The sequence below is a fragment of the Glandiceps talaboti genome, chromosome 15, assembly GCF_964340395.1.
Source record: "Glandiceps talaboti chromosome 15, keGlaTala1.1, whole genome shotgun sequence".
NCBI lineage: Eukaryota > Metazoa > Hemichordata > Enteropneusta > Spengelidae > Glandiceps > Glandiceps talaboti.
The window spans coordinates 18,207,356-18,227,017 of NC_135563.1; the positions used below are offsets into that span (position 1 = coordinate 18,207,356).

At 31.7% G+C, this 19,662-nt stretch overlaps 1 protein-coding gene across 1 annotated transcript in view; it reads right to left on the reverse strand.

Moving 5' to 3' along the window:
- LOC144446982 (guanine nucleotide-binding protein G(q) subunit alpha-like) overlaps nt 1-19,662 on the reverse strand; it is a 77,728-nt gene that overhangs the window by 25,957 nt on the left and 32,109 nt on the right. Inside the window, exon 2 of the mRNA XM_078136858.1 lies at nt 1,487-1,671. Within this exon, the coding sequence (XP_077992984.1) occupies nt 1,487-1,671 (185 nt within the window). The remainder of the gene's footprint in view (nt 1-1,486; nt 1,672-19,662) is intronic.

Sequence of the window (19,662 nt, forward strand, 5' to 3'; positions counted from 1 at the left end):
ATGAACACAGATAACATTCAATCCTTTAAGACTATTTCATGGAAGAAGCTCAACAAGGAGATTAGATGGACACATGATTTGAGTGAGTGGAGGGATGTCATACATTAACCATTGATCTGGAAGACAATCTGATAATGTTTGAAATTGCATACATCATATTGTGTGTTCATTCTGTATACAAAGACATTCGCAATGTGCCTTTGGTGCCAGTAGCCTGTCATAAAGCAATTTCTTGTGACGCACCAGAATATGGTGTTTCCCTGTTACTTGTATATCTTTGTGTCCTCTCAGCCAATTTGATGTGTGCCAGCAGTCTGTCACATCTACAAGACAGTTTGATGTCTTCCCCTAACACTTGATGTGACATGCTACCAACACACAGCCACAATTTTCGTTTTGACCCATCAAACTTTAGTGTTCTCCATCTCTTATAATGAGATGACTCAAACAAACTCTCAGTTTTCATCATTTGACCCACAGCAAACATAATGTTGTCTTTTTAAGAGATAAGACCCAATGATGAATGCAGTACATGCACAGTCTGAACAGATACCTGATAACGAGTGAGATAACTTTACTTTAAGTATCTCAGTTGGTTCTCTGTGTACATGAGTCAAGAAATGCAAACACAACTACAGACAAATGATCTTATCAGAAATATACAGCAAACATTGGACAAACTTTGACCTGCCCTAACCCTTACAAAAACCATGGGTATTTCATCATATAGTGTAGTGGACCATACACATGTAGTATGCATTTTATAATCCATGTAGTTTAGTGTTGATCACAACGTAAAATTACTCCCAGTAGAACAATAATCTTTTTTTCAATTCTGTGTACATAGATTTGTAAACTCTGAGGTTTGTGATGTTTTACTACAGTGGCAACAAGAAATGCCCATCAAAGTATACTAAAAATAGAACATACATCGTATTGATTATCCAAGTAATTGTCCAGTACAAATCCCTCCTGTATCAATTAAATGATGATATTAACATTGTGTAAAACCTGCTGTACATGTTTAAACAGAAAATACAGGATTTATTTTTAGCTTTTGTACCGTGAACACACGCATCATAACTATAGCACTTTCTAATATCTTTCTTCAGTCAGCTGGAGAATACTTATGATATGAGATTGTCACTGCTCGTCATTGACTTAGAGTGACAAGGCCCCTTAGATCACTTGTATTTTTCTTGGTTAACGAAAGAAAAATATTGGAGAATTATATATAAATGTATAAATATTGTAAATGTACAAATGATATTACAGTTATGATTGTGTATTGAAAATTGGAAAAGGATCTGTCAGTATTGGTTTTTTCTGACGGCTTTCGTAAATATGTTCATGAAAATTGAAATTGATGGAATACATGTATGATGATGAATTGGAATCATGAGGACACTGATTTTTGTGTTTTTATTTTGATAACAGGACAAACCAAGGAAAGTTTAAACTTGTACAACAATTATTTTGTGTTCACCTCATTCTCTCCATTTTCATAGTCAATGTGCAACGTCTTCATTGCTGTGGCTAACAGATTAACTGCTCGACGAATGTTTTGATAAACTTGGCGTTGAAATTTCAGTCTTTCACTGGTTGGGTATCCATCTCCATACAGTAAACGTAGCTGTTTACTAAATGTACTCTTGCCTGACCCAGCTGACCCTATCAAAGATAACATGTGAATAAATGGATTAACAAGATAGCAGTTAAGGTGTATGTGGGCAGCTATTATGTGAAAAGAAAATAGACAATGCACATTTCGTGAAAAAGCCTGCTGAAATGTAAAGCAAGTTGAAGAAAAATCTGTTCTTGTACTCGTTTACCGCTGAATAGAAAAAAGACATTCATTCATGATTCTTCCATGTCTTACTATTATATGCTCTTGGATTTCTCACCATTTCTGTACTTGAAACGTTACTCAGTCAACTTGTATCAACTGAAAATAAACTAGAACCAACATCCCTCACTGAATTCATTCTCTCCATGGACCCTTCCCTTTTAAATATCTTAGTCTTTGTCTCTGCCTGCTAGCTATTGAATATATCTGAATTCTGATCAACCATGTTCAAGCCTTTTGCTGAACTTCATGTTGCAAGAGGTCAAATGACACATTTTACCACAGCCCATTCTGTATCATACTATAATATTGAGTTCAGATACAAATACAGCCAAAGATCTGTAAAAATTGTTTTGAAACATGGTTTGCAAATGAAATGGGATTGCTACAAATAGAAACGAGAGATGCACTTCTAATATCTAGAACTCTGGGCTAAAAAAAAGGAAAAAAGGAAAATAGATAACAGACAACAGAATGAATGGAAAAATACTGTCAGATACTTAATAGTGGAACCCTGGCTGGGATACAGAAAATAACACATAATATAATTTGATGGTGGATGAAAAGAACCACAGGTGGTTGTCACAGCTTGATAAGAACTATTGGTACAACCTGGATTATGATGACTGAGTCGGTGAAAAATTACCTTTTAAACGAATATGTAATAATGTGACAGAGCCTTCAGCTATATCCATACAATACATATGAATGACAGCTATATCATTAATAATATTCATCATGTTTATATGTCTAGCCGTGATTAGATAATCGTTCTATTCACAATGTCATGATATGATTTGTGTTAGAAAGGGTGTCTGCTTTTATATTACAAAAGTGAATTTCTGCATTGCATTTTCTTTTTTTTATTGTGATACACTAAATTACTGGTGAGGGTCTCTCTTATATTTTAGTGGAATACAAATTTCTTTTCTTAGTTACCAAGCTACAGGATGCAAGCTTTTCGAGTGGGTTATGCTTGATTAGTTTTTTTTTTTTAAATCAAACTATTTTCGAGTCTCTTGCCCAGTGGACATCACTGAATTTTCATATGCCACATTCTGTGTTTACTTTTCTACTAGTTATTTGTACTCTTTCTCTTGTGGGAAATAGATTTCACTTTAATGTAATATCATGGCGCGAATAGAATGTGTTTTCCTCATGTTTTTACAGTATAATATATTCATTGATACAATAATAGTCCTGCCTCAAACATTCAAGTTTGAAAAATTCAAATTACTTAATGTTTGTTTTTTGTGTATGAATATTTCTCTGTTATTTATACCACTTCATTTCATGTGCCATCAATTATCTAAAATCACTAAAATTGGTCCAAGATTAATTTTCTTAGAATACTGGTTGTCAAAAGAAGACTTTTAACTTGTCGTACGATAACATCTCAGATACTGAATAATGTAGTATTACACGTTGGAAATAAGATCAAGCAAACTATCTAAACCAATGGCAAGAGTGTGTTTTGTTTGATTACAGTACTATATAGGTTTTCTTGGTGTTTTACTTACATGATGTGATATTTTTTGCTTGATACAGATAGACACATTTAACTCTGGACTGACAACAACAGATACACCTCACACATAACAGGATCTAGGATCCTTTGCATAATCACTTTGAAAAGTGACAAGCATGGCTCAGATTCTTTTACAGCACAGTATCCTCTGTAATTGTTCATTTTACAGTTGAAGTTATCTGATTGTGTGTATTAAAGGAATGTCGTATTCCATAAGTGGAATGCCAAGCTAACTCCAATTTCCCTGTAAATAAATCATGGCGATCTAATCAGATGAGTAACATGTCTGATTGAAAATGCCCCTTTGGCCTCTGGTTTGACATAAGGTCAAAGTGAAGGTCACTGTGGGCAGTTTTCTTTCCAAGGTTATCATCAGAGGACAGTTTTCTTTCTGAGATCTAATACTAGAGGGCACATTTCAAAGGGAAATTACAAGGGGACAGATTTCATTGGCAGGACTATCACCAGAGGGCAGTTTTCTCCAAAAGAGGGCATTTTTTTCTCCAAGGTCTATCACCATAGAGACTTACTATTTTTTATTTAAAGGTGTGTCACAAACACAAATGCACACAAAAAACAATCTACACTCAATTCTTTTAATGTCAGACCACTTATGTCATGATTATAATAGTTATATCAACAAACTTTGTACAAATAATTTGTACAAATACCATTATGGAAAACACTGTTTAGATATTGGTCTGTTGATAATGTTGGTGTACCAGGCACAAAAAGTGGCACAAACTGAGTTTATAAGTAATTTGACTGAACTGCAAAACACTTCCATAATACCATAATTACGCTATACTCTAGTGTAATGTTGATGTCAATGCATGCCTTCAATGACATTCTGGCATAACTATGCACCAGGTAACATAATAGTAGTTTGCTGGACATTTCATTACAATATACGTATGATAAATTATGTCATCAAATCATTTATGTATTATTCTTAGATATCAGGTATAAGTTCTGACAATAGTATGTGATAGTTAAAATATGCTTCAGCAATTACAATACAACAGGTATCGCTTAATGAACTTAAAAAATTATGCCCCCCCCCCCCCCCCCCACATACAAAATCAGATTGCGTCCCTTTCACAATATTGCCTGTATTCAGCTGGGATAAGAGATCATCAAACTCATATTTCTGATGTATAAAATTTATAGCAAGAAAAAACCCCACATCACTTCTGATTAAACTTTAAACACATACTGCGAAAGAACCCAATGGCATGACAGTACAAGTGTGGTGTACTTGGGGGATTTGCTTGAGTGCTTAGAAGTGCTCTGCAGGTGTACATTCAGGAGTGCAGCGAGAGAAGGTGCAATAGAAAACACTGCAAACGAGTGAAATAACCCGATTACGCCTGTACTGGAACTCATGTAGAAGGTTCTCTTATTATTACATATGTTTATCCGAAACAGCCAATTTTTGTAAAGATATAACACTGTGAGATCAGGTACGATGAACTATCGTGTCCTCATATCATTTGCATATCATTTGCATGTTGGTGTTCAATGATGTTTTCGAAATTATACTGCAGTGCAAATACTACTAGTATGCATGTGCTACAGTGCAATAGTGTAATGATAGATTTGGATCATACTGCTTTATTATCAGTGAAGATTACTGTGATATTTTGATATCAAACTGCAAATATGTTGGGTTTCTTTTGAGACAGCACTGTCTGTCATTGTTATTTTGATCTTTCAAAATATTTACACTAGAAATAGTTTCTTTTGGTATTGTGGTAGGCTATAGCGAATGCATATCTGGATTGAACAAATCAACTTTAAAAGATTACTTTGTATATAAATGTATGATTTATTGGCAATAAAAGTCCTATTTTTATTTTTATGAGCTGTTTGTACAAAAAGCTGGTTATCATGTTAATTGAAGTACTTGTTTTTAAAAGTCATAGCGCCATATTTGAGTCAAGGGTTCAGGCAGCACTCACCATGGTTACCATCCCATAATATTAACTTTAATACTAAACTAAAGGACTACAAATATAGCAGTGAGTTTTTAGTAAGAATTTACAACCTCAAACTTAATATAAAAAAGAAAATAGTGGTAGAAAATCTAGTAAAATTTAATTATGAAATGAAATTGTGCACTATACTTGGGAACCTTAATTGGACTTATTTAATGTGTACACTTTTCGAACCTTTCACTTGGGATCGCATGAATACAAAAGGCATGCTATGTGAAAATGCCAAAAATGCAAACAAATGAAATGTCACTAGATATGCAAATGAGCACCAACTGACAATTCAGATATACAAATGAAGCACAAACTGACACTCATATGCAAATTACTACCAACTGGCACGCCAGATATGATGCACCAACTGAAAACTTCTCATGAGAAGCTATGGAGATCTCAAAAATAACAAATTAACTTCTGACGACACAGATGCAAACAAATTTGTCCTGGGTTATAAACTATATCTGCAACATATATTTGAAAGTTAGCAACAGTTTATGGTCCCTTTGATAAATACAGTGAATTTTGTCAATATCCTAAAGGCTTAAGTGTTGGCACCACTTGATATGTTTTATACAAGAACTGTTCAACTTTCAAAGTGATGCAAAGATATCAACAGTTTGCATTAATAGCTCTATAGTGTAATGTTCATTAAAAAACTGATATAATACATTCTCCAAGTATCTCAGTAATTTTGTCAATACCCTGAAGGCCTGTGTTATCAACACCTTACTATAACTAGCCAGTTTCAAAACGATACAAAAGTTACCAACCTTTTGCACAGCTTTATAGCATAATGTTCATTAGAAGCTGATACAATAAATTGAAATATCTTATTTTGTCAACACCCTGAAGGCTTGTGTTATCAACACTTAGTACTTTTTATTTTATATGTGTACGTGAACTAGCCAGTTTCAAAATGATGTAAAAGTTATCAAAATTTTGCATAAACCTGTGTAATGTTCATTAAAAAATGATCGCATACTAAATTCTAAAGTATCTAATTTTGTCAACATCCTAAAGGCTTGAGTTATCAACACTTATTGTATTTTATATGTGATCTACCCAATTTTCAAAATGATGCAAAAGTTATCAACATTTTGCATGACCTGTGTAATGTTCATTAAAAACTGATCATAAACTAAATTTTAAGTATCTAATTAACGACACATACTACTATTATTACATTTTATTTTATATGTGAACTAGCGATTTTCAAAATAATGCAAAATGATCAACCTTTTGCACAGCTTTATGGTGTAATGATCATTAAAAGCTGATATAATAAATTCTCAATATTTAATTTTGTCAACACCCTGAAAGCCAGCGTTATCAACACAAAAGTTATCAAAATGTTACATGACCTGTGTAATGTTCATTAAAAAATGATCGTATAATAATTTCTAAGTATCTAATTTTGTCAACATCCTGAAGGCTTGAGTTATCAGCACTTATTGTATTGCATGTGCCTTTGCCCAGCTTCAAAATGATGCAAAAGTTACCAACATTTTGCATGACTAGTGTAATGTTCATTCCATGTAAAAACTGATAGCCTAATAGATATGAGATATCTATGTTCAGCTCAGGCTATTGAATTAGTAGTATTATATCCCTGGGGCTAATATGCACCTAGTAAACACTTCATTTGATCTTATGATGGTACTACGCAAAATAGTAATTACCCAATTCTTTCTTGTGTGCTGTGCAAAGTGGAAGATAAAGTCGTAAGCTGAGTAAATTCTGATAGAGTGAAAGATTGGTAGTATCGTAGTTCTGCTATACAGCTTTGTCTAAATCACACCTCCGGCTATTACTGCTTAAAGCTAGCAGTTCACCTGACCCCCAAGCTTTGGATGAAATTGAAGTATTAAAACCAGACTTTAATGATCAGAAGCTACACGAGAATATATACCATTTAATAATAATTGTTACTCAAGACTAGTCCAGCTCAAATACAGTAACTGTTGTTATGTGATAGAACAAGAACAAAGTATAAACTTATGGCTTTCCAAATAAATCAAGAAACTGAAACTTATACTTTGTTCTAGAAAATTCTAACTCTAAATATCAAGAAATGAAGTCTTTTACGGAAGATGTAGGCAACACTAGTGCACTATTAATTAGGTGTCTAAAATATGGCCTACAATTCGCTGGCAAGTTCGTAACATCAGACAATCGCAATGTCCACTTTGAACATAAAGTGTAACTGTAATAATTGACCCAAACACACCACTACGAGAAGAAAATGAACATTTACTATATATACACAGTACAAAAATTTTATGAGACAAGGGCTAAGTCTGACTAGATGCACTTAAATGTTGTCTAGATGAAAAGACTTTCAAGTTTATTTAGCAAATTACTATTTGAGCATAAGAGTGACGATCAAGACCAAATGTCAGTTTCTAAACAGAATGTTCATCTCCAAAAGTATGACTGTATACAATTGTGTATATAATGATGTAAAACTTCAAGAAATATGGCGTAAATTGTTAAATTGACCAACAAGGTAGAAATCAAGGTCAAGTGTCAAGGTATAATTGTCAGCTATTCAACCTTGACGATGGAGGTCAAGGTCAAAGGTAAATTTCTCAATAGAAGCTCACCTTTGATAATGTTGGGTAGACACTTGAATGGCATCTGACAAATGACCTTTTGGAGGCAAGAGGCAAAGGTCAAGGGTGTAACAGTAAAGTGACATTCATATGTACCCTGTAGTATTTGACATTTATGCAAGCTTTGGTTGAAATTGAGCTGTGGGTATCAGATGGAAGACAGACAGACAGACAGACAGACAGACAGACAGACATGAGTCATTGCTTTAGGCCTGTTGGGGCTACAAATCAGGAGTCAAAATTATACTAAACTGTAAACCAGTATCTAAAATGGCACTTGAATACTGAGTTAATGCTATGTGAAAATAAAAGATTGTAAATTTCCTTACAAACATGATCATGAGCCTTCACATTTCATATACTTTCAAAAGGACCATGAGCAAGCTTTCATTCAAAACAGAGTTGAAAGGATATTAATGACTCTGATTTTCATGGACATAGGTCCCAGGTGTACAGTCTATCTTAAACATGTTGACCACATTAACAACGCTGTCTGTATAGATAGGTAATAAAAACAACTGTTTAATGTATAATATGGTATGAACACTGTTTACCACTTTTAATGTATTCCCAATACATTTCCAACTATTTTATAGTATACTTTATTATACATATTGTCAAACAATATGCTTTCCCATATTTTGAATATTCCTCATCGAATGTATCAAGGTGCTGTTGAAAACACTTGATGGAGTGTGCATAAAGGACCACATAAAATCTACAATAAATTTGTGTTTACTCCTGTAAAAGGGTTATTTTATGAGAGGAGAAGACAAGATGGGTTTACATGTACATTTTATGAGATAACTAAACTCTAGTGCGATGTATATAGTTCTCGGAATAGGTTAAATCCTGGCTAACAGTACATTAACCTACACTTAAAGAAAAAGTACAAAAAAACATCCTCCTATGAATCATAAAGCTGTTATTACACTCTAAATGATACAGTAATTTAAAGTGGCCATATTGATGAAAAACATGTACAACCCATAACACCAAAGTAAAGTGTTTTCTGTATGAACCACAATCATTTATAACATTCATATCAAGTGTAAAAGTATACCGTTTCGCCACATTAGAAAGGCCACATGCTAGACTTGTAAATATACCAATTGAAAAAGTTTACTTTACATTTGATATGGCTGCTATAAATGAGTGTAGCACATAGAGGAAGTGCTTTACTTCAGTGTTACCTGTTGAATTTTTACTTCACAAAATACACTACTATGTTTTTCTACTTGAAAAAACACACACTATAAAACAACAAAGACCAAGTCAAAGCTTGTACCTCATCAATTAAAAAAAAATATTTAAAACAAAATGTGTAAAAAAGTTTGTTATTATAAGCACAGGAAGAAATTTGTACACAAACTTCACACACAATTTTAGTTTTTTTTCAATTATTGAACCACAGTCCCTATACATGTAGAGTCTATGATTGAACTAAACACACACATTTGGTGTATGTTAATTGTTTTATATTGCATTTTGAAGTAGAAAACCATTGTAAAATAGTTTTAACCAAAAAAAAATCTAAAAGAGATACTCATTTTCATCCATATATTAGTCACCTAGTATATTCATTTACTTTTAAAAAAGAAAGAGAAAAAGTTTACTTGTAACTAAGAAAACTAGAAATTTGTGATCCGTTGAGAGACTAACTGAAAAAGTTTACCTGTACGGCCAAAATAGGGAAAAGAATTGTTTCTGGTCAGGACTAGTCCAGCTCTAAATGGGTACAGTATTACATATTAAAAACTTCATTACTTTTACCAGTCTTGTCAAGGACTCATACTTCAAAACATAGCTTAATGTACTTTTATTAATCCTCTTTCTCCCAACTCCTATTTAGATACAATACAAACAAATACCCCCTTGGGAGAAAGAGAATCACCTGATATTGTATTTACATTCACCCCAGAAAGAGAAAAGTACACCCAGTATTGCTGAAAGATATAGACTCAAATTTCTAAACATGGCTTTTGTATACTTTTATTAACATTCAGAAGCACATGATTGAAGTTTTTATTTCTGTATCTTGCACAATATCTTGTTTATTGGTTTAAACCTTAAAAGTACATAACTCTGGAAAGAGACAGTACACACACATAGTTGAAAGATATAGACTCAGATTTTGAAACATGGCTATGTATACTTTTATTTTATCAGAGAAGCACATTATTGAAATTTTAACTCTATTTGTTTGATGATTTAAACCTTGCTAAAAGTACATTCACTATGGAAAGAGAAAGTATAACGCTGAAAGATATATCCTTGTAAATTCAAAACATGTCCCATCAGAAAACTCATTAACCTTGAGAAACACATGGTTGAACTTGTGTCTATAATCTCATTATCTGGTGTAATATCGGAGTGATTCAAACCTGGCTAAAGTACATTTACCTCAGAAAAAGAAATTACACTTGTACATCAGGAATTAAGCTTTAGACTTGTGAATTCACAGCATGTCTCAACAGTAAAATACCTATTAACCCTGAGAAGCACAACGGTTGAATTTTTGTCTATAGTCTGGTGCCAGATCTTGATTAGTGTTTGTGTTATCCTCATTTTATTTAACTTCATTTTAAATTTTAAAACTCATTTCCTTTCCCCATTTTATGAATGATGAAGACACTTCTATCCATATTATTGAGGAAACTGACATTTCAGAAAACTTCCAGGTAAATGTAAAATGTATCATTCCTGGCTCATCCATCTCATATTTAGTAAATAGTTTTTTAATAATTTTTCTGAACCTATCATCTAAGATGACACTACATTCTACTTATATTCTGTAATAAACATGTAAATTTTACCAAATCTAATTAAAGCTGCGTTTAATAGCTGTAATTGGAACATTTTTTGAAACTGTTTGTTTTGTTAAATATAACGACTTATTCATAATATTGTAGACCCTGAACAGTATTGAATAGTCTAGTTGCTGACAGACCATATCCCATACTATCTTATCTTCATAGTATATATTATGAATATAACATAGTACAGAATACAGTCCGTCAGCAACTAGACTAAGTATTGAATAACCTATGGGTAAATGTATTTGTGTAGCTGTACATATAATATGAATTAATTTGGTGCAAAATTAGTAAAAACAATAGGGGTCATGAATATTCATTGTTCATCTAATACATATTCATATCTACTATGACCCTGTCACTCATCAGTCACATTTACATGTATCAGTGCTAGAACAATAGATATGAAAAAAAAAATTTTAAATGCTGTTTCTTAGCAAAGGCATTAAATATGCGTAATGTGATAGCATGGAATGAGTCTCCAGAACCTAAAGTTGATGAAAATACCTTTTATATCCTGTAGTTTCATTCCCCTTTAGGGAAAAGTGTCGAAATGATAAATGTCGTCTGTAGTGTTCTACAGCAAATTGATCTTACATTAGTCATTTTTAAATACACATTCTATAAGAAGCTTAGCTGCAATAACATGACCTCTAATCCTTCAATAAATGTACAAAATGTGGAGTTAATATTTTTAATCTGAGAATTAAACATAACATATTAGAAAGTGATGGCCTTGAGATATAGCTCACAAATGTGATGTCAATGTCCTTAAAACTACACTAGCTGCAACTGGGATATATTTTTCATCAAGTAACCAAATATGTATTCTGTAATAATTGATGAGTTACTTTAATATAGAAGGACATTGTGTCTGTTAATTAGTAGTCACTAATCCGTAGTTGGTGTAGTGACAAATTTAAATCTTGAGTGCAAGCTTCGTTTTGAATCTGTCACTACGTTAAAACTTTTTTGTTTTTTGCCTTACAAACAGTTGACAATATACATGTAGCCAAAGTTTCAACCAAGGCCAGTAACTACATCACTTCCACCAAAGTTCTGACTCTGTAATATAAGTGCAAGTGACTGAAACCAATGCATTTCATTTTGTTCAAGTTTTTCATTGTTAATTTAGAACATATAGTGAATTCACAAGGTTTTCTTTCCCTGCAATATTAATATTATTGAAATAAAACTAGGGAATTCAAATAGCAATGCAATTATTAAGAGTTCAAGATTTCCCAAGTTGTCAGCAAGCGCTGTCAGGTTTCTAATTTGCTAAAAGCCATGTCATCCAATTACTAGAGGTTGGAAACAGAAAAATCAAATATCAGTAAACTGCATAGAATTCTTATATGTAATATAATGAACTAATGGATGGATTTAATACAATGTCAGATCCTCAATTTAATCCTTAACGCACGACTGACTGTAGTATATCGAACAAATACGTTTCTATTTATACACTGGAAAACGTTAAACTAACATTTTTCAATATGAAAGTAACAAGTCTTCACAGAAAACATGACCCTAGTCTTCCATTACAACAGTTTCATATATGAAGTACTTTTGAACTTTTATCATAGAAGGTACAACTGAGCTTTAATATATGAAAGTACTATTGAGATAGTCACTGATTATTATCAAAGAAATGGTTTGATTTTCACATTAAATGAGAACACCACAATGAATATTCATGACTCATGAATTAGAATACTTAGTCCCTCATGAATATTCATTGTGCAACCATGAATATATTATTTCTGCTGACTCCCATCATGCAATGCACACAGCAAAGATACCCTATAAATGCACAAGATCAACGTGATATTTCTCTGAAATTGCAAATAATTGTAGGTGATGAAAAACCTTGAAATGGCTCTCTGGAACCCATAGTTGCTACTCCAAAGAAAAAAAATCTACAACATTTTGGCACTATTTCTTGATACATGACATATATGTTCACCAGGTAAATTGAAGGTCACAGTATCCGAGACCTTTATTTTATATCATGATTTTATAAAACAAAATTTATTCCCAGGGTAAAAATATTCCTTGAATTACACCTACTATTTTGTATTAAAAGTTGACTGACTCCATTATTTATGCATTCTGAGACCGAAGTGTTTGCAATTTGCTTTTAGAAGACTATTTGTCAGGCTTTAAGGTCGCTTTTTCCAAGAATTGATATTCAGTGTAGGAATCAGCTCATCAAATTTGTATTTGTATTATTTCCTTTGAGTTATAGGTCAATTATCTACACATCAAACCATTACAGATTTATTGTTAGTGTGTTTTCATCACTGTCACAGATCTTTTCTTCAAATTATCATTTAGAAACATTTGATGGTATGAATAGAAATGGATTCAAAAAGTTCAAAAGAGTGACTTTTCATACTATATTGCACAGCATCTGACGAGATTTAATTCATTTTTTCTGATTGCACATTTTAAGTTATGTACTGAATTTAAATGTCATGACATGATATAGGCTCTTAAGAAAAAATCAATTTTTATGGCTTCTACGTTTTACACTGTTGCTAAGCCTAATCTACATTGCCAAACCTGCACTAACTGCAACTGGGACATGATTTTTCATCAAATAACCAAAGATATACAGTCACTAGAAATTGGGCAATTACTTACAAAAAAGACATTATATCTGTTAATTATTTGTCAATATTATTTGTAGGTAGTGTAGTGACAAGTTTAAATCTGGAGTGAAAACTCTTTTTTTGAGTTGTCACCATTTTATAACTGTACTAGTTGTAACTGGAGTATCATTTCTTTGATCAGACAACCACAATATACCTCACTGAAAATTGTTAAAGTGGCCATATGGATGAGAATTTGATATTTATTTTGGAATTGTATTTGATAAAACAGCTTCACTATGTTTTTCTACTTGAAAAAATAATGTGAAATAACATATACCAAGTCCATGTTCGCAACTCAATAAAATGTAAAACATTAAACAATGTATAAAATGTTTGTTATTGTACGTACAATAACAAACTTTTTACACTTTTTGCATCTTTTTGCAACGTATTGAGTTATGAACATGGACTTGGTATATGTTTTTACCTGACCTTCAGTCACTTTAGTCTATATTATCATTTAAATTGTATTTCTCTGAAAAATGCATTTTACATTGTACTTCTATCTTTGATACCATTGGTATTCATTTTGAGTCCATAAATTGACAATGATATAATAATTTAACATTGTTATATGCATTTTTAATGCTATGATTACTATAAATAAATGCTGAGATTTTATTTTGAGAACTTTAAGTACAACCTGTAAATTTAACAATGATTCCCCAATTATTAATATCATATAGATTTTTGATACTACGATTACAATTAAATAAATAATAAATAAATGTTTAGATTTCATTTTCAGAATTAAAAGTACAACCTGTAAATTTAATAACATAATAATTCTCCATTTATTATATACATTTTTAATGCTATGATTACTATAAATAAATGTTAAGATTTTATTTCGAGAATTTCTAGTACAGTGTTTAAATTTTTATAATTCAATAATTCTTCAACTATCATATACCTTTATAAAAATGGTATTATTATGAATAAACATTGATAATCATTTTCAGAATTTAATAATAATTCTTCAATTATTAATATTATATATATTTTTAATGCTGTGATTACACTAAATAAACAAATGTTAAGATTTCTTTTTGAGAATTAAAAAGTAATAATTTAATAATTCTCCATTATTATATATATTTTTAATGCTATGATTACTACGAATAAATGTACTGTTGTGATCCTATTTTGATAAATTACAGGACAGCCAGAAATCACGTGCATGTACTCTCATTTCAAATCAGTATACTTTCAGTATTATCATTCTGCTGTGAAGCTGAAACATTTAAAGACGAGAAGTTGTCAAATGCATCAACGCACATGAAAAATATCCTCATGATTTTAAACTGTATGTATATAGGCACTGAACAAACTACAATGTAAAGTATGCAGTAATAATTCTAACTCACATGACTCCATAAATTTACAGTCATTCAACTTTTGATACTACTTTGTTAAATTTGAACAGAAGAATTAAAATTATTTCACCTCAGATGAATAGTACAGATCTTTCTAGCTATAGCATGCTTATCATATTATTTCCAAATCCTTGCATTGCATAGTATTTTCAGTTTGACTTCGCCTTCTAACTTTAAAACAATCTTTAGTCACAAATTCATTCATTATTAAAATTAAGAAAAACCCTTTTAAATTGAAAAAATCATTTACCTTGCATGAATTAAATGTCACTGCAGGAAACTTTATAAATCACCACTTGTATTAGTCATGCTACTTGATATACACAAAACAGAAAAAAAAGGTAGAGATTAATTCAACACATGACTTAATTTGTATTAATCTATCTCATCAGGCGGCAGCTGATCCATTAAAACTAAGGCATGAAACGTCTTATTGACATCGAGAGTCTTGTGGATTTCAACATTTACTCCGTTTCAGTTTCATGCTTTCTCCATAAATTAACAGAAAGGTCTCCTCTGATTACACACGTACACATTTTTCAATGAAATTGTGCCCAAAATCAATATTGAATGTGTATTCAAACCTAAAGTAACAGTGTTTTGAATACAAGAATCGTTTGTTTTGTACACCCATTTGATAAGTATCCACGTATAGTAATTATACCCCACTACATACAAAGTAGTTAGGGAATTTTGTAACTCGATGTAAAATAAATTACATTTGGAAAGAAAATTTAGTTTACACATTTGTTGGTATGTCATAAACTACGAAATGTTTTGTTAAGGGCAGCAAATACTTAGTAGTTAAAATCTACCTGACTTCCCACATCACTTTACAGCATTCCCTAACAAATGTATGGTATATATAGAGAAACCATTTTCACCAGATTTCTCCCTTTCTGTATATTGATGTTCCCCAGCCTTTAGTAAAAACACTGACTAAACATAAGGCATTTAAATATATTGTTTTATATTTCTCGTCAAACTAATGTTTCTCACTAAAAATGAAAATCAAGTGAAAGTTATAAATCTTGTGATTATATTCAATTTGACATCCTTAAATATATTATATATTGCAACTTCCCTATTTTAAAATTGATTATAATATCTGATGAAAAGTAATTCTGTGATGATAATAAAATAGATAAATGAATGGATTCATTTTCAAATTCACAAGTTGGTGATGTCATAATTATTGTGCCATCAATCATATATGAAGAGTTACTGGGGAAGCATACCTTTTAAAATCATTCTGTTTAATAAAAACTTGGATGTTTCATGAAATAAAGTGCATTGTTTCATTCACTATCACTTATCAGAGTTGGCATTGATATCCCTTTAATTTCAAAATGTATATATGGTAGCAACAGTTATGGCTTTTTAAAAAAACTACTAGTATATCATATGTACAACCAGATGAATTCCAAGTGTATTCTTGTTTCTAGTACATACTATTCTCTATTTAAGTATTATGTCAAGTGTGGAAAGTCAAAGATAAACTGTATGGATAAAGCGTGCCTGGTTTTCCCTTGAAAGGAATTACAGAAAACTAAATTTAAACAGATTTTCCCATCTTTGGATAGTATGTACAAATTGAACCGTAAAAACAATCTGTATTTAACAGTACATTTAACAGTGCTTATTCATAGATTCCTCAATGTCATTCCCTGTATATTTAGCACATGCTTGTTTCAACTTCTTATTGGGTGAGTGTGATAATTGTATTTTAATAATGATATGCACTGTATTCACTTTCTACTGCCAATTTTTAAAATAATCACTTGTATGCATTATCACCATTTCACATTAAGTAATATTTATTGATAATAAATCTTTCCTCAATGAATTTAATATTTCTTATTCTTGGAATGAGTTTTGAAATTAGTATTGTGAGCAGGCAGACACACGATACAGACATTGTTAATTCAGAGCAAGTAAAAAACTCATCAATAAATTTCATGCGAGTTCAGACAGGACTATAGATACAAACATCACATCACATAAATCCCACCTGAAAATAAGCCTACGTAATGGGTCTGCTGACTTAGTTACGTTTAATAAGCTTGAACTCTCTACTGCCTTAAACTAAATGAGTTTTATAGCCTTCAATAATAGAATTAAAGTGACTGTTCAGTCGGTTGAAATGGCCAGGTTTGAGACTTGCAATTCCTTCTACAGCATGCCCTCGTACAGGGTAAATTGGTTGATGCATGTGGTTATCTCATCGAGGCCATCGGTAATGACTATCATGTAGCTACACATACTAATGGATTGTACAACCAAACATGAAAACTTTAACGAATCACTAGGAGGTATCATGAAGATAACTGTCAATTATGTAACACAAATTATAGATCTGTTCTATGAAAACATTTATTACTCATGCTAATATCCACAAAATTATTCAGCACAATTTATTTGATAACTTGGGGCCAAATGACAGTAATGACCAAATGCAACTTATACCAAACTAGACACTAATCATGTAGGCAATAATCATAATGATTGAACTACAGGGTGACTTACTTGTATCCATAGCAATAAATCCTGGCAAATAGGCATGAATACTTGTCAGTGTGCAAGCTAGGCTACAGTGTATAAACTATTGAGTGTTACACCTAGGAAATTTTTCAGTTTTCATTTCATGGTAAGTTTGAAATTTCTTTACTATGAACTACTGTATTCTTACTATTTGTTTTATGTTTTAAATTTAATATTTTTTGTATGTTTGGAATTTCTTAATATTTAGTATTTTAATTGCACTACTGTATTTTAAGTTTTAATTTTGCATATTTTTTTCTGTTTTTTGAATGATGAACCTTCTGCCTTCTTTGCAATGGTATGCTGAAAACAAAAATAATCCTTGCAACAGTCAGTGGATTTGACCAACATGGGCAGGTCATAGACATGTATTTATTTCTTAAATGCACCATTTTTTTTTTTATCCCTAATTAGGAACAGATTCTGTGTTAAGACCTAATTAAAAAAATTGTTTGGTTGTTCATGCTGACCCTAAACTTTTTTTATGTATTCGAGAAAAAAAAATCATGAAAATTGTGAAGTCTCCCTGGAAATAGTGGATGCGGAAACTGACACTTAAAAAGACAATATAAAACTGTTCTTCCAATCTGTAATGGTTGTACATATGATGAGAAGAAACCAATAACACAGAGACTGTGTGGAAAACAACGGAAAACATAACTACCTGAACTAGACACTCACATATGGAAAAAAAATATATAGAAAAATTAAAATGAAAAATCTCCCTACCCCACCTATTCTAAAATTGAGCGCAAGTGGAATCACACTATTTTTTTGTTAGGCCTAAGGCTGTATATACTGATACTCATAAAAAGTATTGCCTAATTCTTTTGTTAAAATTAATACATTATTGATACATTATTTCAGAATGATGAGTGAGTTGTAAGTCTTTTTTCAAAGCAAATTGCTTTAAGAAATGAGTTGAAACATTTCAGAATAACAAAAACATACTGTCAGACACATTAAATAAAAGATATTCTTAGTATTTGCATAATGTTACATGCAACTCTTTTCATTTCAGTACCCAATTAATTTTGCATAACAAGTTATGCCAAATAGCAAAGCAAGACTAATAGTTGCCAAATTCTTCATTAGCAAATGACTATAGAAATATTGCTTCAAAATAGTTGAATTGTTTTTTGTGTGAGTACTTGCATGTTATAGAAATGTTTTGAAAGGTTGTTTCACTGAAATGTCATTTTTCCTGAATGATCACATTTACAGTTACTGTATTGTTTTGAAATTTCACTCTAGGACTATTGAATTGTTGCCATTTCTTTTCTCAGTGATTGCATTATAGAAATGTATTGAAATGTTATGTAAATGGTATGCGGATGTTTGATTATTAAAATGTTGTGGAAGTCCTCTTGACAAACATATTTGGATAAAAGTGCACCTAACACTCCTCCATAGGTAGCGGATCAAGTCATTTAAGTAACAGTCACATCTCCAAGTAAACAAGCAACTTCTCTGTAGGAGTCCTTACATTGTATAGACTATGACTTCCTGAACAACTCTCTCTCTCCTTTTCTTAATGGATTTTTCTTTTTTAAGTCAAATTTGTAGACTGCATTAGAAGCTGACACTAATAGCCAAAGTTGTTTTGTTGAGTTTGGCCTGACAACAGAGTAGTGACAGAAAGGGTTGCAATAAGTAGCTTGCTAACATCACAAGAATAAAACCAAACGAATATAAATACCAGCTATTATATACCTGAGAACTCAAGTGAACCTGAGATATCTCACAAGTGCAGATGTCTGAGTACATTCTGCACTGAGAATTTAATTATCCCCTTCCCTACACCATTACCAGGTTCCAAGGTTCCAAAACCTTTAGCAAAAATATAGAATGATGTATAATCCCATTCTGGGTCCGCTGATATATCTGGCCTGATATAAATAATCTGTTGCACTGCTCCTATTAGTTATTTTCATAAACGGAAGCATTTTCCACTCTACTTTAAGCTGAATCAATATAAAAGTGAAACCTTTTATGTTTGGTTTCAATTATAATCTAAGACTTGTATTCATGCAATTGTAAACATATTTGCAGTGAAAACAATTTGGGAGCAAACTGAAGCATAAAAGTGGTTTCAACAGAAACTCATTTAGGATGTCAATAACATGTTTGCACGCTTTTTGACTTTTGTATTCTCGAATCATGACTTATATAGTCATACAAGCTATAGGTGAATCAACAAACAAGTATAAACTTATACTGAAAAAAACCTTTCAAGTTGTTTGCAATTACAACTTTTACACCAACCTTTACTCAAAATGGTTCAATCCTTCT